Source organism: Lithobates pipiens, unplaced genomic scaffold (genome assembly GCF_037356315.1).
Source record: "Lithobates pipiens isolate NorthernLeopardFrog02 unplaced genomic scaffold, aLitPip1_a1.2 Scaffold_13, whole genome shotgun sequence".
Classification (NCBI taxonomy): Eukaryota; Metazoa; Chordata; class Amphibia; order Anura; family Ranidae; genus Lithobates; species Lithobates pipiens.
This window is the reverse complement of record NW_027507718.1, coordinates 36,994,272-37,016,235: the sequence shown is the minus strand read 5'-3', so window position 1 is coordinate 37,016,235 and position 21,964 is coordinate 36,994,272. Positions and strand designations below refer to the sequence as shown.

The 21,964-nt window shown below is 43.1% G+C and overlaps 1 protein-coding gene across 3 annotated transcripts in view; it reads right to left on the bottom strand.

Moving 5' to 3' along the window:
• The window catches only part of SMARCA2 (SWI/SNF related BAF chromatin remodeling complex subunit ATPase 2), a 355,922-nt gene that overhangs the window by 187,866 nt on the left and 146,092 nt on the right, over positions 1–21,964 (bottom strand). For all 3 annotated transcript variants that reach the window (XM_077475014.1, XM_077475013.1, XM_077475015.1), the window contains exon 7: positions 708–834. In XM_077475014.1, the coding sequence (XP_077331140.1) occupies positions 708–834 (127 nt within the window). The remainder of the gene's footprint in view (positions 1–707; positions 835–21,964) is intronic.

Below are 21,964 nucleotides of genomic sequence, written 5' to 3'. Positions count from 1 at the left end.
GCATGGTTATTGGTACTCTAAAGGCCAAGTTCTCCTTTCAGGAAAAAAATAAACACATTCTGAATAAAAATGTAAAAAAAAATATGTGCATTTGTTTTTCTCCAAGGATTCTGCAAACATTGCAGAATCAAATCAGTGGATTGCAGATGCAATGTCAGTCTCCTGCAAAAAAGTCCTACAGCTTTCTGCTTGTACCTTTGTACAAACTGTCAGTTTGAAAGTTGCAGGGCTTATGAATGAACTATGAAGGAGTCATTTCTTCATTCACAGACTGCAGTGAATGAATGAATGATTGACACAGCTGGGCTGGTGCACCGATTTTGAAAGGGAGGGGGTGGAAGGAGGTTGGGGGAAATTGGAGCACAGCCATATTACAAATGACGTGACCACTTTCTCTGAGTGATGCCACTGTGTGTAATCTGATCTCTACTGCTCTTCAGGCCTATTTTACAGAAGCAGTCTTCTGCTAGTGTTTTCTTACCATTCACCAGCTGCTGGCTGTAAATGGTAAAGTATAAAATGTTTAAATGACCACAATTAAAATGTTTCCTAATCCCGAACACAAAAAACAAATAAAAAAAAGAACTTACATTAATTGGTCTTAATAGGAATATTGCAACTCAAAATAACCAAAAAATTACATTTAAAATTCATATTTACTTATTTCCCATCTGCCAGTTGCTTAAACATGGTTGTATTACTTGTACCTGGCGCTGGAAGTTTAAAAGTCTAAGGGCCTTTAACTCCACTGTGGCCTTGGTTCGCAGATCAGGTGGTAGTGAGCCAGGTAAATTTTCCAGCTCCTGGATTCTATGGGCAATACGAGCCTGAAGTCTGAAACACAGACAGATACTCAAGTTATTGTAGTATAAAACATTTACAAATAAAAATCCCATTTTTTTTTTTTTTACCCCCATGATAAAAAAAAAAAAAATGAACCATTACATAACTAAGCCAGACAGCCCACTCTCTGCTACAAGAGATGGAAAGGGTGTGTGGCTCACTGCAATCTGTGCCATCTCCCTGTTATCAGGTCTATAGGGGGCAAAAGATGTGAATATGAAGTATTCATAGGTATTATTTTATATTTACCTGAACATAAAAAAGAAAATATAAATACTTTGAAATGTAGATTCCTGCCACAATTCTCATACTTTACTAATTTTATTGCTGACCACATAGCTATTGTATTCCATTCTACCTTGCTATACATTCGCTATTTTCCTTGTACTATTGCCAGGTGTATTTGATAAACCTTCAGTACAAAAGTGAAATGTTACTATGCAAGGCATTGTATTTTTTTTAAATTTCCATAAAAATTGTTCGAATATAAATAACATTTAAACAAAATTTAAGAACACAAAATTAAAAAACAATTATTATTATAGGTGCTTCTATAGCTCCATCAGTTTACACACTGCTTTACATTGTAGATTCACATCAGTTCCTGCTCTCAAGGAGCTTACAATCTAAGGTATATACTAGTGATGCACCGAAATTTCGGCCGCCGAAACATATCGGCCGAAAATGCCCTTTTCGGCAATTTGTCGAAAGAGAAAAACGGCCGATAATGGAGCCGAAAATGGGGCGTGGCCTGGGTGGGGGTGGGGCTCCGCCCCCGCCCCTGGTGACGCCATCATGGGGGGTGTATAGCGCAGGAGAGCCGCCTCCGCCGCTTGTTTCATCACAGCGCCGGTGTCTTGTCAAATAGGGTCCTCCATCAGATGCTGTCCCCTGCGTACTGCGCATGCGCAGTACACAGGAACACAGATTCCGAAAATTGCCGAGGATGAACGGCGCCTGCGCCGTGAATCCAGGTTCTATCCCCACTATCCAAGTGGACATAGAGTTAGAATAAAAAAAGAGCCGAGCGCAGCGAGGCCGAGCCCGAAGCGTGGCGAGCGAAGCTCGCCCGCGAGGGGCCCTCTAAAATTCACAACCCTATGTCCGCTTGGATGGTGGGGCTACCACCTCCTATCACGGCGCAGGCGCCGTTCAGCTTCAGAGATTTTCCGAAGCTTCGTCTGCTCCGTACTGCGCATGCGCAGTACGGAGCGGACACATATTGATGGCCGGACTCTATTAGGCAGAACACCGGGAACATCACAGCTTTCATTTCAATAGCTGTGTGTTCCCGGCCGCGCGCCGTCACACGCAGCCCCTCCCCCTTGTCCGGGCACTTTGATAGACAGATCATCCGTCCAATCCTGCGGATGATCTGTCTATCTAAGTGCCCGGACAAGGGGGAGGGGCTGCGTGTGACGGCGCGCGGCCGGGAACACACAGCTATTGAAATGAAAGCTGTGATGTTCCCGGCGCTGGCGGGAGGCGGCTCTCTTCCCTGCACACGCTGGCTGCAATGAGGGACACGCTGGCTGCAATATGGGGGACACGCTGGCTGCAATATGGGGGACACGCTGGCTGCAATATGGGGGACACACTGGCTGCAATATGGGGGACACACTGGCTGCAATATGGGGGACACACTGGCTGCAATATGGGGGACACACTGGCCTGCAATATGGGGGACACACTGGCCTGCAATGGGGGATGCCTCCTGTACCACGTCCTCTGTCTCTGACCATCTCCTGTACCATGTCCCCAGTCTGACCATCTTCTGTACCATGTCCCCAGTCTCTGACCACCTCCTGTACCATGTCCTCTGTCTCTAACCATCTCCTATACCGTGTCTCCAGTCTGACCATCTCCTGTACCATGCATGCAGTCTCTGACCACCTCCTGTACCATGTCGCCAGTCTCTGACCACCTCCTGTACCATGTCGCCAGTCTCTGACCACCTCCTGTACCATGTCGCCAGTCTCTGACCACCTCCTGTACCATGTCGCCAGTCTCTGACCACCTCCTGTACCATGTCGCCAGTCTCTGACCACCTCCTGTACCATGTCGCCAGTCTCTGACCACCTCCTGTACCATGTCGCCAGTCTCTGACCACCTCCTGTACCATGTCGCCAGTCTCTGACCACCTCCTGTACCATGTCGCCAGTCTCTGACCACCTCCTGTACCATGTCGCCAGTCTCTGACCACCTCCTGTACCATGTCCTCAGTCTCTGACCACCTCCTGTACCATGTCCCCAGTCTCTGGCCACCTCCTGTACCATGTCCCCAGTCTCTGGCCACCTCCTGTACCATGTCCCCAGTCTCTGGCCACCTCCTGTACCATGTCCCCAGTCTCTGGCCACCTCCTGTACCATGTCCCCAGTCTCTGACCACCTCCTGCACCATGTCCCCAGTCTCTGACCACCTCCTGCACCATGTCCCCAGTCTCTGACCACCTCCTGTACCATGTCCCCAGTCTCTGACCACCTCCTGTACCATGTCCCCAGTCTCTGACCACCTCCTGTACCATGTCCCCAGTCTCTGACCACCTCCTGCACCATGTCCCCAGTCTCTGACCACCTCCTGTACCATGTCCCCAGTCTCTGACCACCTCCTGTACCATGTCCCCAGTCTCTGACCATCTCCTGTACCATGTCCCCAGTCTGACCATCTCCTGTACCATGTCCCCAGTCTCTGACCACCTCCTGTACCATGTCCCCAGTCTCTGACCACCTCCTGCACCATGTCCCCAGTCTCTGACCACCTCCTGTACCATGTCCCCAGTCTCTGACCACCTCCTGTACCATGTCCCCAGTCTCTGACCACCTCCTGTATAAAAATATTTTTTAAAAACAGTCATTTTCGGTATCGGTGCTGTTTCGGTATCGGTTTCGGTTTTCGGCCTAGTGTATTTTTCATTTTCGGTATCGGTTTCGGCACCAAAAAGCCCATTCGGTGCACCCCTAGTATATACCTATGGAACACTTACCTATTCCACTAAATAAGAACCACTGATCAGACAATGCCAGCCAATGACTCTCTGGCATTTTTTTTATATTGCCCATGTAATCACATTAGTAAAAAATAAATGGTGAGGCTACTTTTCTTGCAGGAGAGGAAGCCGTACACTGATCTTCCTGCATCTGCTTTGCTCACTGATTTGGTAGATCTGTAGTTCTGTGCTTCATTCACCTCTCCTGTTGCTTTTTGATTACTATCTCACCAGTTATTAGACTATTAGTCTTTATTGGGGCAGTTGTGACACAAGTTAAAGCGGACTTCCAGGCTACATCAGAAAAAATTAAGTCAGCAGCTACAAATACTGTAGCTGCTGACTTTTTAGGACACTTACCTGTCCATGAATCCAGCGGTGTCTTCAACCCAGCCGATTTTCAATCGGCTCTCAGGTGCTGCTGGCGCCATTTCTTGTAAGGGAAGCTGGCAGTGAGGCGACTTCACAGCCAGTTCCCCATCGTGCATGCGGAGAGAACGCTATGCTTTGTGAATGACTCAGTGGCAGGGGAAGGGAGGGAGGGGCTGAACTTGTGGGTGACTTTGCCAAGGAGAGAACAGCTAAAAGTGGGAGCAGCTACCTGTGCAAACAAGCGGCGCTTCCTTTTTTAGGAAGAGCATCGATTTAAGCATACTATAGATAGGTAGAGTTTTGAATGAAAATTCTTAAGAAAAGAAGGTTCTAAGAAATTTCACCTAATCATTAGTGATGTTTATTTCGACCACAGTCATGAGGTGATTGGAAGGAGTGGGTTGGAAAATTTTTCTCGAACTAATGAATTTCCAATATTGTATATGGTTTTTGTTCAGTAAAGTCCATTCAAAACAAATCTTACCAACGGCAAACAAATATTCTGGGAATGTTTGTATGAATTATCCTAAGACTTCTCTTTTGAAATTCTATCCATATATGACCAGCTTTAGTCCTGATCCTCTACCAAGACAGCAGCCTCCACACAGTGCTGAACAAGGCATGAGGGAAAAAAAAAAAAAGTAAAAATCTGTTATGTGGAGAACATCAGCTACAGGCAGCCCACGACCATTAAATAAAAAGTGTCTAAAGCTGCCCACAGATGGATCGAACAATTTGCAGGTTAAGCAAGGACTGACCACACTGCAATACATCTATTCCTGCTCTACAGAAGTTGAACTAATGACTGCCTTTTCTCAAAATGGGAATGTTGGAAAACTTTCAGCCAGTTGGCAGCACTGATAAGTGTATTCTGACAGAGGAGGTGTTACCCGCTGTCAGAATACATTAGCGCAGTGAGTAGGATTTCTCCATCCACATCACTTGTATGAATGGGGGAATCCTTTTTTTTTTTTAAAATCAGCCTGCTGGCAGATTGAGGGGAAAAAAACAAAAAACAAAAAACCTAGTCATCTATGGCCAAATTAAGACATACTTTTTCTCAGCTGGAGCGCAATCAGCTTTTACTTTTTATTTTCGAAGCTGTGGGGGAAAACAAGAAAAAAAAAAAGGAAGATAGAAGCCGATTGATTGCCATTGACAATCGGCACCAGCTGACAAAGAACTTTTCATTAATTTCCATCCTCAGGTCATTTATGCTCACTTTCAGCACATACAGTGGGGATGGAAAGTATTCAGACCCCTTAAAATTTTCATTCTGTTATATTGCAGCCATTTGTTAAAATCATTTAAGTTCATTTTTTTTCCTCAATGTACACACAACATCCCATATTGACAGAAAAACACAGAATTGTTGAAATTTTTGGCAGATTTATTAAAAAAGAAAAAAAAAAAAAAAAAAAAACTTAAATATCACATGGTCCTAAGTATTCAGACCCTTTGCTGTGACACTCATATATTGTCCATTTCTTCTGAGCATCCTTGAGATGGTTCTACACCTTCATTTGAGTCCAGCTGTGTTTGATTATACTAATTGGACTTGATTAGGAAAGCCACACACCTGTCTATATAAGATCTTACAGCTCACAGTGCATGTCAGAGCAAATGAGAATCATGAGGTCTAAGGCCTCATGCACACGAGACGCAGTTAAACGCGCGTTCAGATGCAGTTGGACAGTTTTTTCAACTGCACCTGAACTCATTCAATGTTATCCTATGTGTCCATGCACACAGTCTCGTTTTTTTCCGTTTATATGCAGTTGCGTTTAATCTCGTTTTTCCAGAAGCAAAAAAATGCGTTCAGAAACAAAAATGTCTGCGTTTCAGACGCAAAACGCGGCTAAACGCGGCACCCGCGTTTAGCCGCGTTTGCGTTTATATGCGTTTTTAAAGGTGACCTTTATTTTACATTAAAAATCTCAAAAATGATTGCAAATGATGAAAAACCATTAGAAAAATATTTTAAACAATTGCAATTGAAAGTGGACAATCCACAACTTGTGGCAAGTGACGTGGCAAGTGGACAATCCACAACTTGTGGCAAGTGACATGGCAGGTGGCAAGTGATGTGGCAAGTGGACAATCCACAACTTGTGGCAAGTGACGTGGCACGTGAAGTGGCAAGTGACGTGGAAAGTGGACAATCCACAACTTGTGGCAGGTGACGTGGCAAGTGACCTGGCAGGTGACGCGGCAAGTGACTTGGCAGGTGACGTGGCAAGTGGAAAATCAACAACTTGTGGCAGGTGACTGGCATGTGACGTGGCAAGTGGACAATCCATAACTTGTGGCAGGTGACGTGGCAAGTGACGTGGCAAGTGGACAATCCACTTGTGGCAGGTGACGTGGCAAGTGACGTGGCAAGTGGACAATCCACTTGTGGCAGGGGACGTGGCAAGTGACGTGGCAAGTGGACAATCCACTTGTGGCAGGTGATGTGGCAAGTGTTGTGGCGAGTGGACAATCCACAACTTGTGTCAGGTGACGTGGCAAGTGGACAATCCACAACTTGTGGCAGGTGATGGGGCAAGTGATGTGGCAGGTGGACAATCCACTTGTGGCAGGGGATGTGGCAAGTGACGTGGCAAGTGGACAATCCACATCTTGTGGCAAGTGACGTGGCAGCTGATGTGGCAAGTGACGTGGCAGGTGACGTGGCAAGTGGACAATCTACATCTCGTGGCAAGTGACGTGGCAGGTGATGTGGCAAGTGACGTGGCAAGTGGACAATCCACAACTTGTGGCAGGTGATGTGGCAAGTGACGTGGCAGCTGATGTGGCAAGTGACGTGGCAGGTGACGTGGCAAGTGGACAATCTACATCTCGTGGCAAGTGACGTGGCAGGTGATGTGGCAAGTGACGTGGCAAGTGGACAATCCACAACTTGTGGCAGGTGACGTGGCAGCTGACATGGCAAGTGACGTGGCAAGTGGACAATCCAAAACTTGTGGCAGGTGACGTGGCAAGTGATGTGGCAAGTGGACAATCCACAGCTTGTGGCAAGTGACGTGGCAAGTGGACAATCCACAACTTGTGGCAGGTGACGTGGCAGGTGACGTGGCAAGTGAACAATCCACAACTTGTGGCAGGTGACGTGGCAAGTGACGTGGCAGGTGATGTGGCAAGTGACGCGGCAAGTAGACAATCCATAACTTGTGGCAGGTGATGTGGCAAGTGACGTGGCAGGTGATGTGGCAAGTCACGTGGCAAGTGGACAATCCACAACTTGTGGCAGGTGATGTGGCTGGTGACGTGGCAAGTGGACAATCCACAGCTTGTGGCAGGTGGCATGGCAGATGACGTGGAAAGTGGACAATCCACATCTCGTGGCAAGTGACGTGGCAGCTGACGTGGCAAGTGACGTGGCAAGTGGACAATCCAAAACTTGTGGCAGGTGACGTGGCAAGTGACGTGGCAGGTGACGTGGCAAGTGATGTGGCAAGTGGACAATCCACAGCTTGTGGCAAGTGACGTGGCAAGTGGACAATCCAAAACTTGTGGCAGGTGACGTGGCAAGTGACGTGGCAGGTGACGTGGCAAGTGATGTGGCAAGTGGACAATCTACAGCTTGTGGCAAGTGACGTGGCAAGTGGACAATCCACAACTTGTGGCAGGTGACGTGGCAAGTGAACAATCCACAACTTGTGGCAGGTGATGTGGCAAGTGACATGGCAGGTGATGTGGCAAGTGACGCGGCAAGTAGACAATCCACAACTTGTGGCAGGTGATGTGGCAAGTGACGTGGCAGGTGATGTGGCAAGTCACGTGGCAAGTCACGTGGCAAGTGGACAATCCACAACTTGTGGCAGGTGATGTGGCTGGTGACGTGGCAAGTGGACAATCCACAGCTTGCGGCAGGTGGCATGGCAGATGACGTGGAAAGTGGACAATCCACATCTCGTGGCAAGTGACGTGGCAGGTGATGTGGCAAGTGACGTGGCAAGTGGACAATCCACAATTTGTGGCAGGTGACGTGGCAGGTGATGTGGCAAGTGGACAATCCCCAACTTGTGGCAAGTGACGTGGCAAGTGGACAATCCACAACTTGTGGCAGGTGCCGTGGCAAGTGAAACGGCAAATGCAAGTGTACAACTGCTCTCTATGCTGCTGCTGCTCACTCTGATCAAAATAGCAGAAATAGTTAAAAAAAATGCTTAGAGAGCTTGGGGAGGGTCTACATGATGTTATCTTTATAAACGCGTTTAAACGCAAACGCGTCTAAACGCGTCTAAACGCGGCATGCAAATGCGGCTAAACGCGCGTTTCAGCTTTTTTTTAACAGAGGTTTCATCTGCGTCTCGTGTGCATGAGGCCAAAAGGAACTGCCTGAAGAGCTCAGAGACAGAATTGTGGCAAGACACAGATCTGGCCAAGGTTACAAAAACATTTCTGCTGCACTTAAGGTTCCTAAGAGCACAGTGGCCTCCATAATCCTTAAATGGAAGACGTTTAGGACGACCAGAATCCTTCTTAGAGCTGGCAGTTTGGCCAAACTGAGATATCGTGGGAGAAAAGCCTTAGTGAGAGAGGTAAAAAAAGAACCCAAAGATCACTGTGGCTGAGCTCCAGAGATGCAGTCGGGAGAAAGTTGTAGAAAGTCAACCATCACTGCAGCCCTCCACCAGTCAGGGCTTTATGGCAGAGTGGCCCAACAGGAGCCTCTCAGTCCAAGACACATGGAGTTTGCTTAAAAAAAAAAAAAAAAAAAAAAAAAAAACACCTGAAGGACTCCAAGATGGCAGGGGGTAGGGTAGAACCAGGCAGGATCAGCCTGGTATTTTATATGATAGTAAGGGCCAAATTACACAGCATAAGCATGGTGATGTTATTCATACTTTAACCACTTAATAACCGCCCTATAGCCGAATGACGGCTTCAGGGTGGTTTCTTAACTCTGGGAGGCCGTCATATGACGTCCTCCCAGAATTCCGCTCTCGCGCACCCCCTGGGGCGCGCACTCGAGAGCATCCGTGACCACCGGGTCCACAGGACCCAGCGCATCACGGATCACGGTAAACGGCCGCTCATAGCGGCCGTTTACCACGTGATCGCTCCGTCAAATGACGGAGTGATCACTTGTAAACAAACCGGCATCATGTTATGACGCCGGTTCCACATTCCCCCTCTCTGTACCGATCGGAACAGCGGAGGGGGAAGAGATCGGTGTCAGCAGCGATGTGGGCTGCATCTGCAGTGCCCACATCGCTGCTCACCGAAAATTAACCCTGCAATAACCCTGCAATAACCCTGCAACGCTCTGCAACACCTGCCAATACCGTGCAACACTCTGCAATGCTCTGCAACACCCGCCAATATCCTGCAATGCTCTGCAACGCAATACTCTGCAACGCCATACTCTGAGATACCCAGCCATACCCAGCCATAGTCGGTGATACCCTGCAATACCCAGCCATAGACACCCCCCCCCCCCTCCCGCCGCCCTCCGGTGCTTCTACCGACTCGCCAATACGATCAAATCCAGAATCTTTTTTTTTTTTTCAGGGTTCCCAGCTTAGAGGTGAGATGTGGGTCTTATTGACCCCATATCTCACTGTAAAGAGGACCTGTCATGCCATATTCCTATTACAAGGGATGTTTACATTCCTTCTAATAGGAATAAAAGTGATCAAAAAATTTATTTTTGGGGAAAAAAACGTCAAACTAAAATAAATAAAGTAAAATGAACAATAAATTATTATTTTTTTTTTTTTAAAGCGCCCCTGTCCCCATGTGCTCGCATGCAGAAGCGAACGCATACGTAAGTCCCGCCCACATATGAAAACGGTGTTCAAACCACACATGTGAGGTATCGCTGCGAACATTAGAGCGAGAGCAATAATTCTAGCCCTAGTCCTCTGTAACTCAAAACATATAACCAGTAAAAAAAAAATGTAATCGTCGCCTATGGGGATTTTTAAGTAGCGAAGTTTGGCGCCATTCCACGAGCCTGTGCAATTTTGAAGAGTGACATGTTGGGTATCGATTTACTCGGTGTAACTTCATCTTTCACATTATGCAAAAATTGGGGTAACTTTACTGTGTTTTTTTTTTTTTTTTTTTAAAGCACAAAACTGTTTTTTTCAAAAAAAAAAGCATTCGAAAAATTGCTGCGCAAATACCGTGCGAGATAAAAAGTTGCAACAACCACCATTGTATTCTCCAGGGTGTTTGCTAAAAAAACATATATAATGTTTTGGGATTCGATGTAATTTTCTAGCAAATTAATTATGATTTTTACATGTAGGAGAGAAATGTCAGAATTGTCCTGGGTGCTCCAGAACGCCTGATGGCGCTCCCTGCATGTTGGGCCTCTGTATGTGGCCGCACTGTGTAAAAGTCTCACACATGTGGTATCGCTGTACTCGGCAGTAATAGCAGAATGTGTTTTGGGGTGTAATTTGTGGTATGCATATGCTGTGTGAGAAATAAACTGATAATATGACAATTTTGTGAAAAAAAAAAAAAAAGTAAAAAGAAATCTTGATTTTGCAAAGAATTGTGGGAAAAAATGACAACATCAAAAAACTCATCATGCCTCTTACTAAATACCTTGGAATGTCTTCTTTCCAAAAAGGGGTCATTTGGGGGGTATTTGTACTTTTCTGGCATGTTAGGGTCTCAAGAATTGAAATAGGCCGTCAGTACTTCAGGTGTGATCAATTTTCAGATATTGGCACCATAGCTTGTGGACTCTATAACTTTCACAAAGACCAAATAATATCCACCAATTTGTACTTATTTTTACCAAAGATATGTAGTGGTATAAATTTTGGCCAAAATTTATGAAGAAAAAATTACTAATCTGCTAAATTTTATAACAGAAATAAAGAAAAATTCATTTTTTTACAGAATTTTCTGTATTTTTTCTTTTATAGCACAAAAAATAAAAAACCCAGCGGTGATTAAATACCACCAAAAGAAAGCTCCATTTGTGTGAAAAAAAGGACAAAAATTTCATATAGGTCCAGTGTTGCATGACTGAGTAATTGTCATTCAAAATGTGAGAGCACCGAAAGCTGAAAATTGGTCTGGTTATTAAGGGTGTTTAAGTGCCCAGTGGTCAAGTGGTTAAAGAAACAGGATCCATTTTATTTTTTATTTTTTTAGGGTAACAAACACTTTAAAGGAAGCAGATAGCAAGACAAATAACGGTTCTTACGCAAGTTACATTTAAGAATAATAAATTCACTTTATCCTTCATCCCTAACCAATTAAAGTACACTGCAAAATCTGAGCCAAAAGACAAAAATTACAAACCAGCCAGTACAAAAAAATAAAAATTGTGAATTCAGCACTTTGTAGTTGGTGATTACAGCCATATTTACAGCTAAAGAGTCTTGGCACACTGTATGAATAATTAAAAAAATACTTGTTTACAGAATGTATACAAAGCAACACAGCAAATTCATTGCATATTAATGCATAAGTAATACCGCATGTTACAATGCGCCAGCTTCTTCTGCCTACAGATTCACTTCTCCTGTAGGATTCATAAACCTCTTCCAAGGACCTGAACAAATATCTCCTGGCTGTAATATAAGTCTGTTTCTTGCCAGAATAGTAACCTGTCTTGATTTACAGTTCAATCTCTATGAAAAACCTGACTGACCTAATTCTAATTCAATTTTTTGTACTCCAGAGGAGAGGAAATGAGTCTCCTGCAGTGATGCAGAATTACATCCTTGTGGTTTGGGGTGTTTTAAAGCCTCAAATCTCCTTAAGAGACAATCTGTCGATCTTATTTTTGTTCTGTATTTATAGAGCAAAAGGTAAAAAAGGTGATCACAGAAGACAGGCTGCAAAGTCACAGCCCCTACTCAGCAGTATACCTAAAAACAATGCAGCTTTATGGAATGCAAAAATCGGACTCGCTAAGGTCCGTACAGTTGTTTCATCCAAAATACAAACATGAAGTATACAGAAATTAGAAAATTATTATTTGACCACCACAAACCAATAAAATATGCCAAAATACACCTGACACGTAGAAACACGCTTCTGCCTTAAATTATTTTTGGGTTAATGATTACATTTTCATTTTCCGTCATTTTTCATCAGTCTGGCTTACCATTTTGCTAAATGTTCTCTTACATATCATAAACAGGTTTGTCAGGGGTACCCTTGTCTATTTTGAGATAAGGAGATGAATTCCAGATTTACCTCCACATCAATTCCGATTTTGTCACCTCCATGCAGCTGGAACTCACGTTACATAAAATAAATGCAATATGTTTCAATGCAAGCCTTTTTTCTACTATTTTCAGACTTCCTGTTCTTGGGTGGATACATTTGTTCTCCATGTCCTCCTTGTGTATGTGAACGTAGACACTCTCTCCTCTATGACCCCAACATGGACTACACAGACGGGAATAGCAGTCCACATACAGGAGAGCATGTGACCAGAAATAATGGCGCTGCTTGCACTACACCAGAAGCTCTGAGGATGAGGAGCGTGCACAGGACAAAAAAGAAGCTTGAAAACAATGGTAACAGCCATAGCAAGAAAGCGCTGATTAACCAGTTCAGTACCAGCTTGTTTCTTTCTTACTTATCAGCCCATTTTTCTGTTTTCAGGATTTAACATTTAGTTGGTCATGCAACACTGTACCCAAATGGTTTTCATATTCTTTGTTTGAGACAGATAGAGCTCCCTTTTGGTGATATTAAACAAAATTTTCAATCTTACATTTTTTACTATATAAAAGATTAAAAAAAAGATCAACTACATATTTATAGTCTTGACCCAGCAGGGGCAGTGACCCTTAAACCCTACTCCATGATTTTGTTTTATTTTTTTTGCAAGCAATGCAGAATAACACAGGAACAGAGGGGAAGGGTGGCCTGTGCACTGTGCTCCAAGATATTAAATTTGCAGACAAATAAAAATGATTTTACCTCAAAAGGCCAAGTTTACTGTTTACTATACCTCTTCTAGAAAATAGCCAATGCAGTCAAGGGACCCCAGTAGATATTAAAAAGTCTGTGCAGCTCTGTAAAATGTTTTTCCACTGCATATAGTGCAAGATGCGAAGCAACATTACGGGCCTTCCCAAGGCACGGGGTCTGCATACAGTCTTCAAAAGTACTGCTGAGGTTGCAGTGATCTAGATACACTACTGCTATTGTTATAGAAGTCAGTGAAGTGCTGATACATGAATTGATAGAAGAATTCAAAGTAAATAAGAACTGGTTAAGCACAGAAACATCTTCAACACCTCTAAGAGGTCAAACCCCTACAGGACACTAGCCAAAAACTAAGTGGGGTATGCTTATAAGGGTATGCCCAAGGAAGTAATGTCTGATCACCTGAAGGTAGCAGGCTGTAGTCCAGGGTCTATGGATAACCAGTCAACGTCCTGTACTGTACTGTTTCCCTTAACTGGCCCCTTTTTTGTAAGTAGAAACCTCAAGGTGATGAGATCTTTTGGTCACAAATTTTTGGAAATGATTGAGCATGCTGGTATTGAGGAGGTTAAAACATGGAGCTTGGCAATGGTGCACAAGATGCAATATGCTATATGAATGTACGACAATTCAGTGAGCGCTGAAGGGGCGAGGCAGAGAGCGGCGATTTACAGCCATTTACTGCTCAGATCTGGCACTTGTCTTGTAATGTACAGGTCACATATAGTAGGGGGAGTGAGATAAAGGGGTTATTGTTCCCGGAAAACAGCAGCCCAGTATAATGATTTGTCATCCACAACACACTTGTGTGGATCATTGTGATTGGTTACAGTGATCATATTCTACAGAGAGGTCAATCACAGCTTTACAATAGTACACAATGAATGAAATGGATGCAAGTCATAAAAATGATTGCTTAGAACACTTATTACTATTACAAGCACTATACTGCTTTTAGCCACGACAGTGTGTTAAAAAAATAAAAAAAATAATAATCACTGAGCCTCTTACCAATTACCTTGGACTGCCTACTTTCCAAAAAGGGATCATTTGGGGTATCTGTACTGTCCTGGCATTTTAGGGCCTCAAGAAATGATAGGCAGTTAATACATCAGGACTAAAAACACTCTTGACTAATTGCCACAATATCATCTCTGTGTTGAAACTTATTTGGATCATTATACCCACTACAGATGTACTACACATTAGAGCTGCACGATTCTGGTTAAAATGAGAATCGCTATTTTTTTTGCTTAGAAGATAGATCACGATTCTCGTGGCGCAACATTATCTTTCACATTAAAACAAAAAAAAATAAAAAATTGGGCTAACTTTACAGGTTTCTTTTTTTTATTATTACCAAACAAATGTAGCAGAACAAATTTTGGTTTAAATTTATGAAGTAATATTATATTTGTAAACATTTTATAACCGAAAGAAAACAAAAATTGCAAAAGGTTTTTTTTTTGTTTATTTAGCAAAAAATAAAAACCCCAATGGTGGTTAAGTACCACCAAAAGAAAGATCTGTCTCAGAAAATTATAAAAATTTCGTTTGCGTACAGTGTTGCATGAGTGATTGTCATACAAAGTGTGACAGCACTAAAAGCTATAAATTTGCCTTGGCAGGAAGAGTGTGAAAGTGTCTAGTATTGAACTGGTTAAATACAAGAAACCTGTAATCTTATTTGAGTCTTGGTGTGATTTGTTTATTTCTTCCATATCTGTGCAGTAATCCAGTGTACAACCTCTCCTTTGTGCAAGGGCTTCCTGTAATAGACTGGTCACTGATGCTCTCTAGGTCAGGGTGACTAGCCTCATCTCTGCCCCCTCCCGTAGTTTTCTGCAGCAAGCCTGTAGTGGGTGGGCCTGCGGGGTCCCTCCTACAGTTCTGCTACCTGAACATGCTATGTATAGCACAACGATAATATCACCACTACCGTTACTAGGCAATATCTGGGTCTACAAATGCATTTGGTGCACACCAAGTGGATTTATATCTTTTGTGGCTTTAGAGCAGGTCTCTAAACTGTGGCCTGCGGGACAGATGTGGCCCTTTGCTTGACTTTACCCAGCCCCTTGGGGCACTTTTTCTTCTACTGACACCAGAGACAGGGAACCGAATCTCCAACTGACACCATTTATGGGGCACCATTCCTCTCACCGACAGCAATGATGCAATTGTTTTACTTCCACTGACCACCAAGCCTATAACATTGTCTGCTCTCAAACACACTGGGGCATTTTCTACTCCTACTGGCCAGAATTCTGCCCACCTAAAGTTGGAAGGGCGGTAAACCGGCCCTTTGCTGCAAAAGTTTTGAGACACCTGCTTAAGAGGGATGTAGTTAAATGAAGGTTTGTAATCCTGGAGTTCAGGTTTAAAAGACAGGGATAAAGGAAAAGGTCTGGTGTCCCCAGTGACACACTTCCATCCCTGTAACATATAACAAACAACAAAAGGATTCGCCCTGGGACTTTAAATGAAGTGGGTACTGTTTCCGCCAGTAAACATAACAGTAGTAAACATAGTATATGGTTTATTCAAATACAATTGTTTACATGGATAAATAACACCAACGGTTGCCAATTTTGTCACCTGGTAGTACCCCTCTGTTGTCCTAGGTTTCTAACCATCTTCATGGCCCTACAACCTTAGGCTCAGGCCTTTCATTCATGCATACATGCATACATATCTTTATACCAATATCTATTGATTTTACTCTACTACTTTAGATGCCTGACAAACATACTTATGTTCACAGCCTATACTTTTTATCGACCAACGAGGACCCTAGGGATACATCACTACACCTTTGCCATGCCTGCTCTCAGTTTGGCCCTGGGTGGGGTCCCATTTGATTCTGCCCCCTCAGCTCCCTGGGGAGGCATCTGCTGCCGCCGTCTCGAGGCCGCACACCTGGAGCCATGGCCAAGCTCAGTGGTAAGTATGGGGGGGCCTACAACCCCTCCTACCCTGTGCCTTTATAACTAATACTGTGCTATATTGCCAAACATATATATTTTTGTTCATCCTAGGTACATTGTTACACACATCCATCCCTGAAGAGCGAGCTGGATCTCACGAAACTAGTCGGGTAGTATGATGCCCGTGTACCATGTACTACCTCTACATTTATGTACCAATACTCCTTGTTTATATATTTTTTTTAATTGGCAACCGTTGGTGTTATTTATCCATGTAAACAATTGTATTTGAATAAACCATATACTATATTTACTACTGTTATGTTTACTGGCGGAAACAGTACCACTTCATTTAAAGTCCCAGGGCGAATCCTTTGTTGTTTGTTATAGGTTTAAAAGACACAGCAAACATGTGGCAGAAGGTGCTCTGGTCAGAAGAAACCAAAATGGAACTTTTTGGCCAAAAAGCAAAATGCTACGTGTGGCAGAAAACTAACATTGCACATCACCCTGAACATACCATCCCCACCGTAAAACATGGTGGTGGTAGTATCATGTTGTGGGGATGGGGATGCTGTGGGGATGGTTTTCTTCAGTAGGGACAGGGAAGCTGGTCAGAGTTAATGGAAAGATGGATGGAGCCAAATACAGGAAAATCTTAGAAGAAAACCTGTTAGAGTCTGCAAAAGGCTTGAGATTGGGGCAGAGGTTTACATTCCAGCAGGACAATGACCCTAAACATACAGCCAGAGCTACAATGGAATGGTTTAGATCAAAGCATATTCATTTGTTAGAATGGCCTAGCCAAAGTCCAGACCTTAATTGAGAATCTGTGGCAAGACTTGAAAATTTCTGTTCAGACGCTCGCCATCCAATCTGACAGAGCTTAAAATGACACTCTAGAAGTGCAAAGCTGGTAAAGACATCCCCAAAAAAGACTTGCAGCTTTAATTACATCTAAAAGGTGGTTTTACAAAGTATTGACTCGGGTGGGGGGAGGGGAGCTGAATACAAATGCACGCCACACTTTTCAGATATTTATTTTTAACAAAAATTGCAAACCTTTTTATAATTTTTCTTCCACTTCACAATTATGTGGCACTTTGTGTTGGTCAATCACATAAAATCCATTTACGTTTTTGGTTGTAACATAAAAAAATGTGGAACATTTCAAGGGGTATGAAAACTTTTTCAAGGCACTGTAAGAAGAAAGGTGCAGGACTACAAGCCATATACCATGTATCAACCTCCACTTTATTGCCCACACACGTTTTGGGCCATCCCACCATTCGTCGACCATGTGGCGTTTTCACAGATGATTTACAAACCTTCTGTGCTGCCATTTCTGTTATTCTATTTTTTAAAAGTGTGTCACTGGATGCTACAGGTTGCAGCTCTTTTATTATCCAGTTTTTAATAGAACAGTCACATTATTAGTTAACCACTTTGCATCCAGACCAATTCTGACATTTCTCTCCTACATGTAAAATTCATCATTTTTTTTGCTAGAAAATTACATAGAACCCCTAAACATTATATATGTTGTTTTAGCAAAGACCCTAGAGAATACAATGGCGGTCATTTATCTCTCACGGTATTTGCGCAGCAATTTTTCGAACGCGTTTTTTTCAGAGAAAAAAAAACTGTTTCATGCTTAAAAAAGTTAAAGTTAGCCCAATTTTTTGCACAATGTGATAGATGAAGATACGCCGAATAAATAGATACCAAACATGTCACGCTTGAAAAAAAAATTGCATGCGCTCGTGGAATGGCGCCAAACTTTGGTATTTAAAAATCCCCATAGGCGACGCTTTAAAAAGTTTTACTGGTTACATATTTTGCGTTACAGAGGAGGTCTAGTGCTAGAATTATTGCTCTCGCTCTAACGTTCGCGGCAATACCTCACATTTTCATATGTGGGCGGGACTTGCGTATGCGTTCGCTTCTGCGTATAAGCTCACGGGGACAGGGGCACTTAAATTTTTTTTTTTTGTTAATTTTACTTTTATTTTTTTAGTTTGACACTTTAAAAAAAAAAAAAAAGGATTACTTTTATTCCTATTACAAGGAATGTAAACATCCCTTGCAATTGGAATATGGCACGATCGGACCTATTTACAGTGAGATATGGGGTCAATAAGACCACATATCTCACCTCTAGGCTGGGAAGCCTAAAATAAAAAACAAAAACAAAAAAACAAAAACCGATCCTGGCTTCCCAGCCAAGGTGGCGCCGTTATTTTAAATGCAGAGGCCGGGCGTGACGTCATAACATCGCGCCCAGCCGAACGATCATAGAGACTCCAGGGACCATCTGGTCCACCAGAAATCTCTATAGTATCATCCAAGGGCCGGCGGATCCTGTGACCGACTCACCGATGGAAGCGGTGAGTCGGTAGAAGCACCGGAGGGCAGGGACGTCCCCTCCCACCACCATAAGAATGATCAAGCGTCGGAACAGCCGCTATGATCGTTCTTATGGTGCAGGGAATCGCCGGCTGAAAATGCTGATATCTGAATGATGTCTGTGGTTTCGGGCATCATTCAGATATAACCACCGAAAGCCGAGGCCATCCCTGGACGTCCACCCAGTGCGAAGTGGTTAAAGCGGAGGTTCACACAAAAATGGAACCTCCTTTTTTCGGAACCCTCCCCTCCTCTGATGTCACATTTGGCACCTCTTGCGGCGAGGGGGGCCGGGGGGTGCAGATACCTGTATAAGGTATACAGATATTTGCACACACTTCCCATGATTTCCAGGGCATAGACTCTATGCCTCTTCTGCCTCCACCCCACCCACCCCCTGCTGTCTGCTGGGAAACACACGGGTCCCAGAGACAGCAGGGACCATCCAGGTTGCACAGCGCAACTCACACATGCGCAGTAGGGAACCAGGAAGTGAAGCTGCAAGGCTCCATTCCCTGATTCCCTTACCAAAGATGGCGGCGGCAGGACCCGAGAGCCAAGCGACAAGTGTCCATATTTTAAAAGTCAGCAGCTGCAGAATTTGTAGCTGCAGACTTAAAAAAAAAAAAAAAAAAAAAAAAAAAAAAAAAAAAAAATTTGGCAGACCTCCGATTTAAAAAGAGAAGAAAATAGCATAAGCCACTACAGCTTATTATATCTATCACATTGGTCAAGATGACACCACCACACCAGAACACATCTTTGAATAAATGGCAATGACATTTACCAAAAGGTCAAAATAGATGTACTGACATCTAAATAGCTGTGTGTCAAACTCAAGTTTTTGCTCTTTTTCTCTATGCAGGGAAACTGAATATATAAAAAGTACAGACTAATTAGCATTGCATTTGGCCCTGTGAACTGCAGCAGTGTGAAAGCTCATCATTACTGCTAGCCTAATGAACGCTGTACACATATACATTCTGGGGGATGCAGACTGCAGACTCGCCATCTGCTGACACAAATGCTAGAAAGAGCTGCCAGGAAACCATAGCAAAACTAGCATAAAGTGGGGAATCAAAAGCTTTCACCCCACATGGAGTCAGCAGTTCTGCAATATTACCAATTTTTGAAGCATGACAATAGCAATTCAGAAGCTGGCATGTAGATACATGAATACGTCCTATTTTGTTTTGTATTTGCAGAGTCCAATTTTATTCAGACAACAACCACTACAAAGATAATCCTCTAGTGACTTCATTCACTTTGCTTGCATTAATAGTAGTTAGCATTTTTCAGTGCATACAAATATTACAGCATCAGTGTAAACGACGCAGCAGGGGCTGTTCATTGTAATCTTTTTAAATGAGGCAAGCTTCTTTTCCTTTTTTTTTTTCCCCCCCTTTCTCCAAGGAAGCAGGGAGGAGGGGGTATTCTTTCTCAGAGATTAAATGCAAATATAGTAAAAGATCGAAGAACTATCCCCTTGGGTTCTGGTGAGATTGGCGAAGAACATCAAGGGAAAGATCACTTTGTACAAATAGGCAAAGTAAATGGATGCCTGTGTTCATTCTGTGCAGGGGAGCTGGTCAAAGCAATTATTTGCATGTTGATGTTATGTGGGCTTGTGCCCCTTAAGATCATTACACATAATTACTCCCTGGGAGGTCGCTACTGTGTCCAGACCTACTGCCAATACAAAAGACAGTGATACACGTCTCACACAGCAGGGAAGAAATCGCTGGTTATTATCCAACTTTCCTATTGTCCACTCCCACATATTTGAGTCAGCTACTACTTCTCTGCCTGTCAGATGCTTGATGCAAAGTCTGCCAACAATGACTACTCCTCTGATGTGCAACTACTGCACATTACACACATACGGACAGAAATACATACATTTCAATCAACAGAACCTCAGGCTACATCATAAACAGGTTAAAGTGGAACTTCACACTCTCAATTAACATTGACTATTTGTAATCTTTATGCCACTAGCATTAGTAAATAGATAGGAAAGAAAGTATATGACACACATTATATATATATATATATATATATATATATATATATATATATATATATATATATATATATATATATATATATATATATATATATATATATATACACACACACACACACACACATATATATATATATATACACACACATACACACACACGCACATTTTTTTACATTTTATTAGTTGTTTCCATGCCTAGGCAAATGATGTAACACATCAGTCTTCAGAGGAGGAGGGGTTTCCTCAGCTAAGCACACCCTCCTGCCTGAGCCAACATGTGACTTCCAGGACGTAAACACTACAGGAATCATTTGCCCTTACACATGATGGCCACAGCCAGAAATGCTAGGGGAATAGATTTGAAGTTTGGACTTGAGGTACCTAGATACTTAGAAAGTTTGCTGGTCATTGCTACACTGGGATGTACTTTTAAGCCTTGTACACACACAATAAGAACATCAGACGAAAGATCTTTTTTTGCATGCCAGTCTCATATAGGAAGCCAATAGGTTACTAAAGCTCCAAAAATTCTCATAGGACAGACTACAACTTCAGAAGTGATGTAATGTATTCGTTCATTTCCAAGCATGCGTGGTCTTGATCATTCATTTTTTCTGCACAAACACTATACTAATTACACAAAAATCATTTGTTCTGTTAATGTACAAGGAACATTTTTGTGCTCGTCTCTGGTTATTTTCGCATGAACTGTTGTGATTGGCTCTCAAAAGCGGTGTACTAACAAAATAGATTATTGGATGGATTTCCTCCTCTGATTTCATCATTGTGTGTACTAGGCATTAAAGCGGACCTTCCGTCTTTTTTTTTTTTTTTTTAACTTTCCCTCTAATAAATCTTCTGCCCTTGTTTTAACTTTGGATAGTAAAACTTTTTTTTTTTTTTCTGCCAGTAAATATCTTCTACAGCCCATTTCCTGTTTCCCGTCTTATCATTAGCCTAGACTTACGACATCATGCACAGCTCTCTCTCCCTCACTCAGAGTTTGCCAGGAAGGGAGGGGGGATGAGTCATAAGAGGGCCAATGAAACCTGCACAGCTGCAGAGCTGGAGGTGTGTTTCTATGTAAACCCGGGAAGTGATTAGACAGCAGCTTCAGTCGCCCACAGTTAAAATGGTTGCAGCCAGACTCAGTGGAGGGAAATTTCTGCAGCATATTTGGCAAGTACAGAATCATGCTATATATAAAACAACATGCAAAGTGGTTGGAGGGAAGCTTCAAAATGGCAAAGATGTTTTTATTGCAAATTATGTGAGCAGACTGCAGCTCCTCTTTAAAGTCAGCAGAGCTGTATACATTTTTCTACTTATTTAGCTACCAAGCCTGCATAAAGCAGTATCTGTGTCCGTTTATCTCAAGGGGAATATGCTCAGATTTTCCTTTACTCTTTAAATATTGAAGGAGACTATACAAGTTTCTTCTCAATAATGACTGGTCGATAGACCATGGGCAGCCAGCAACT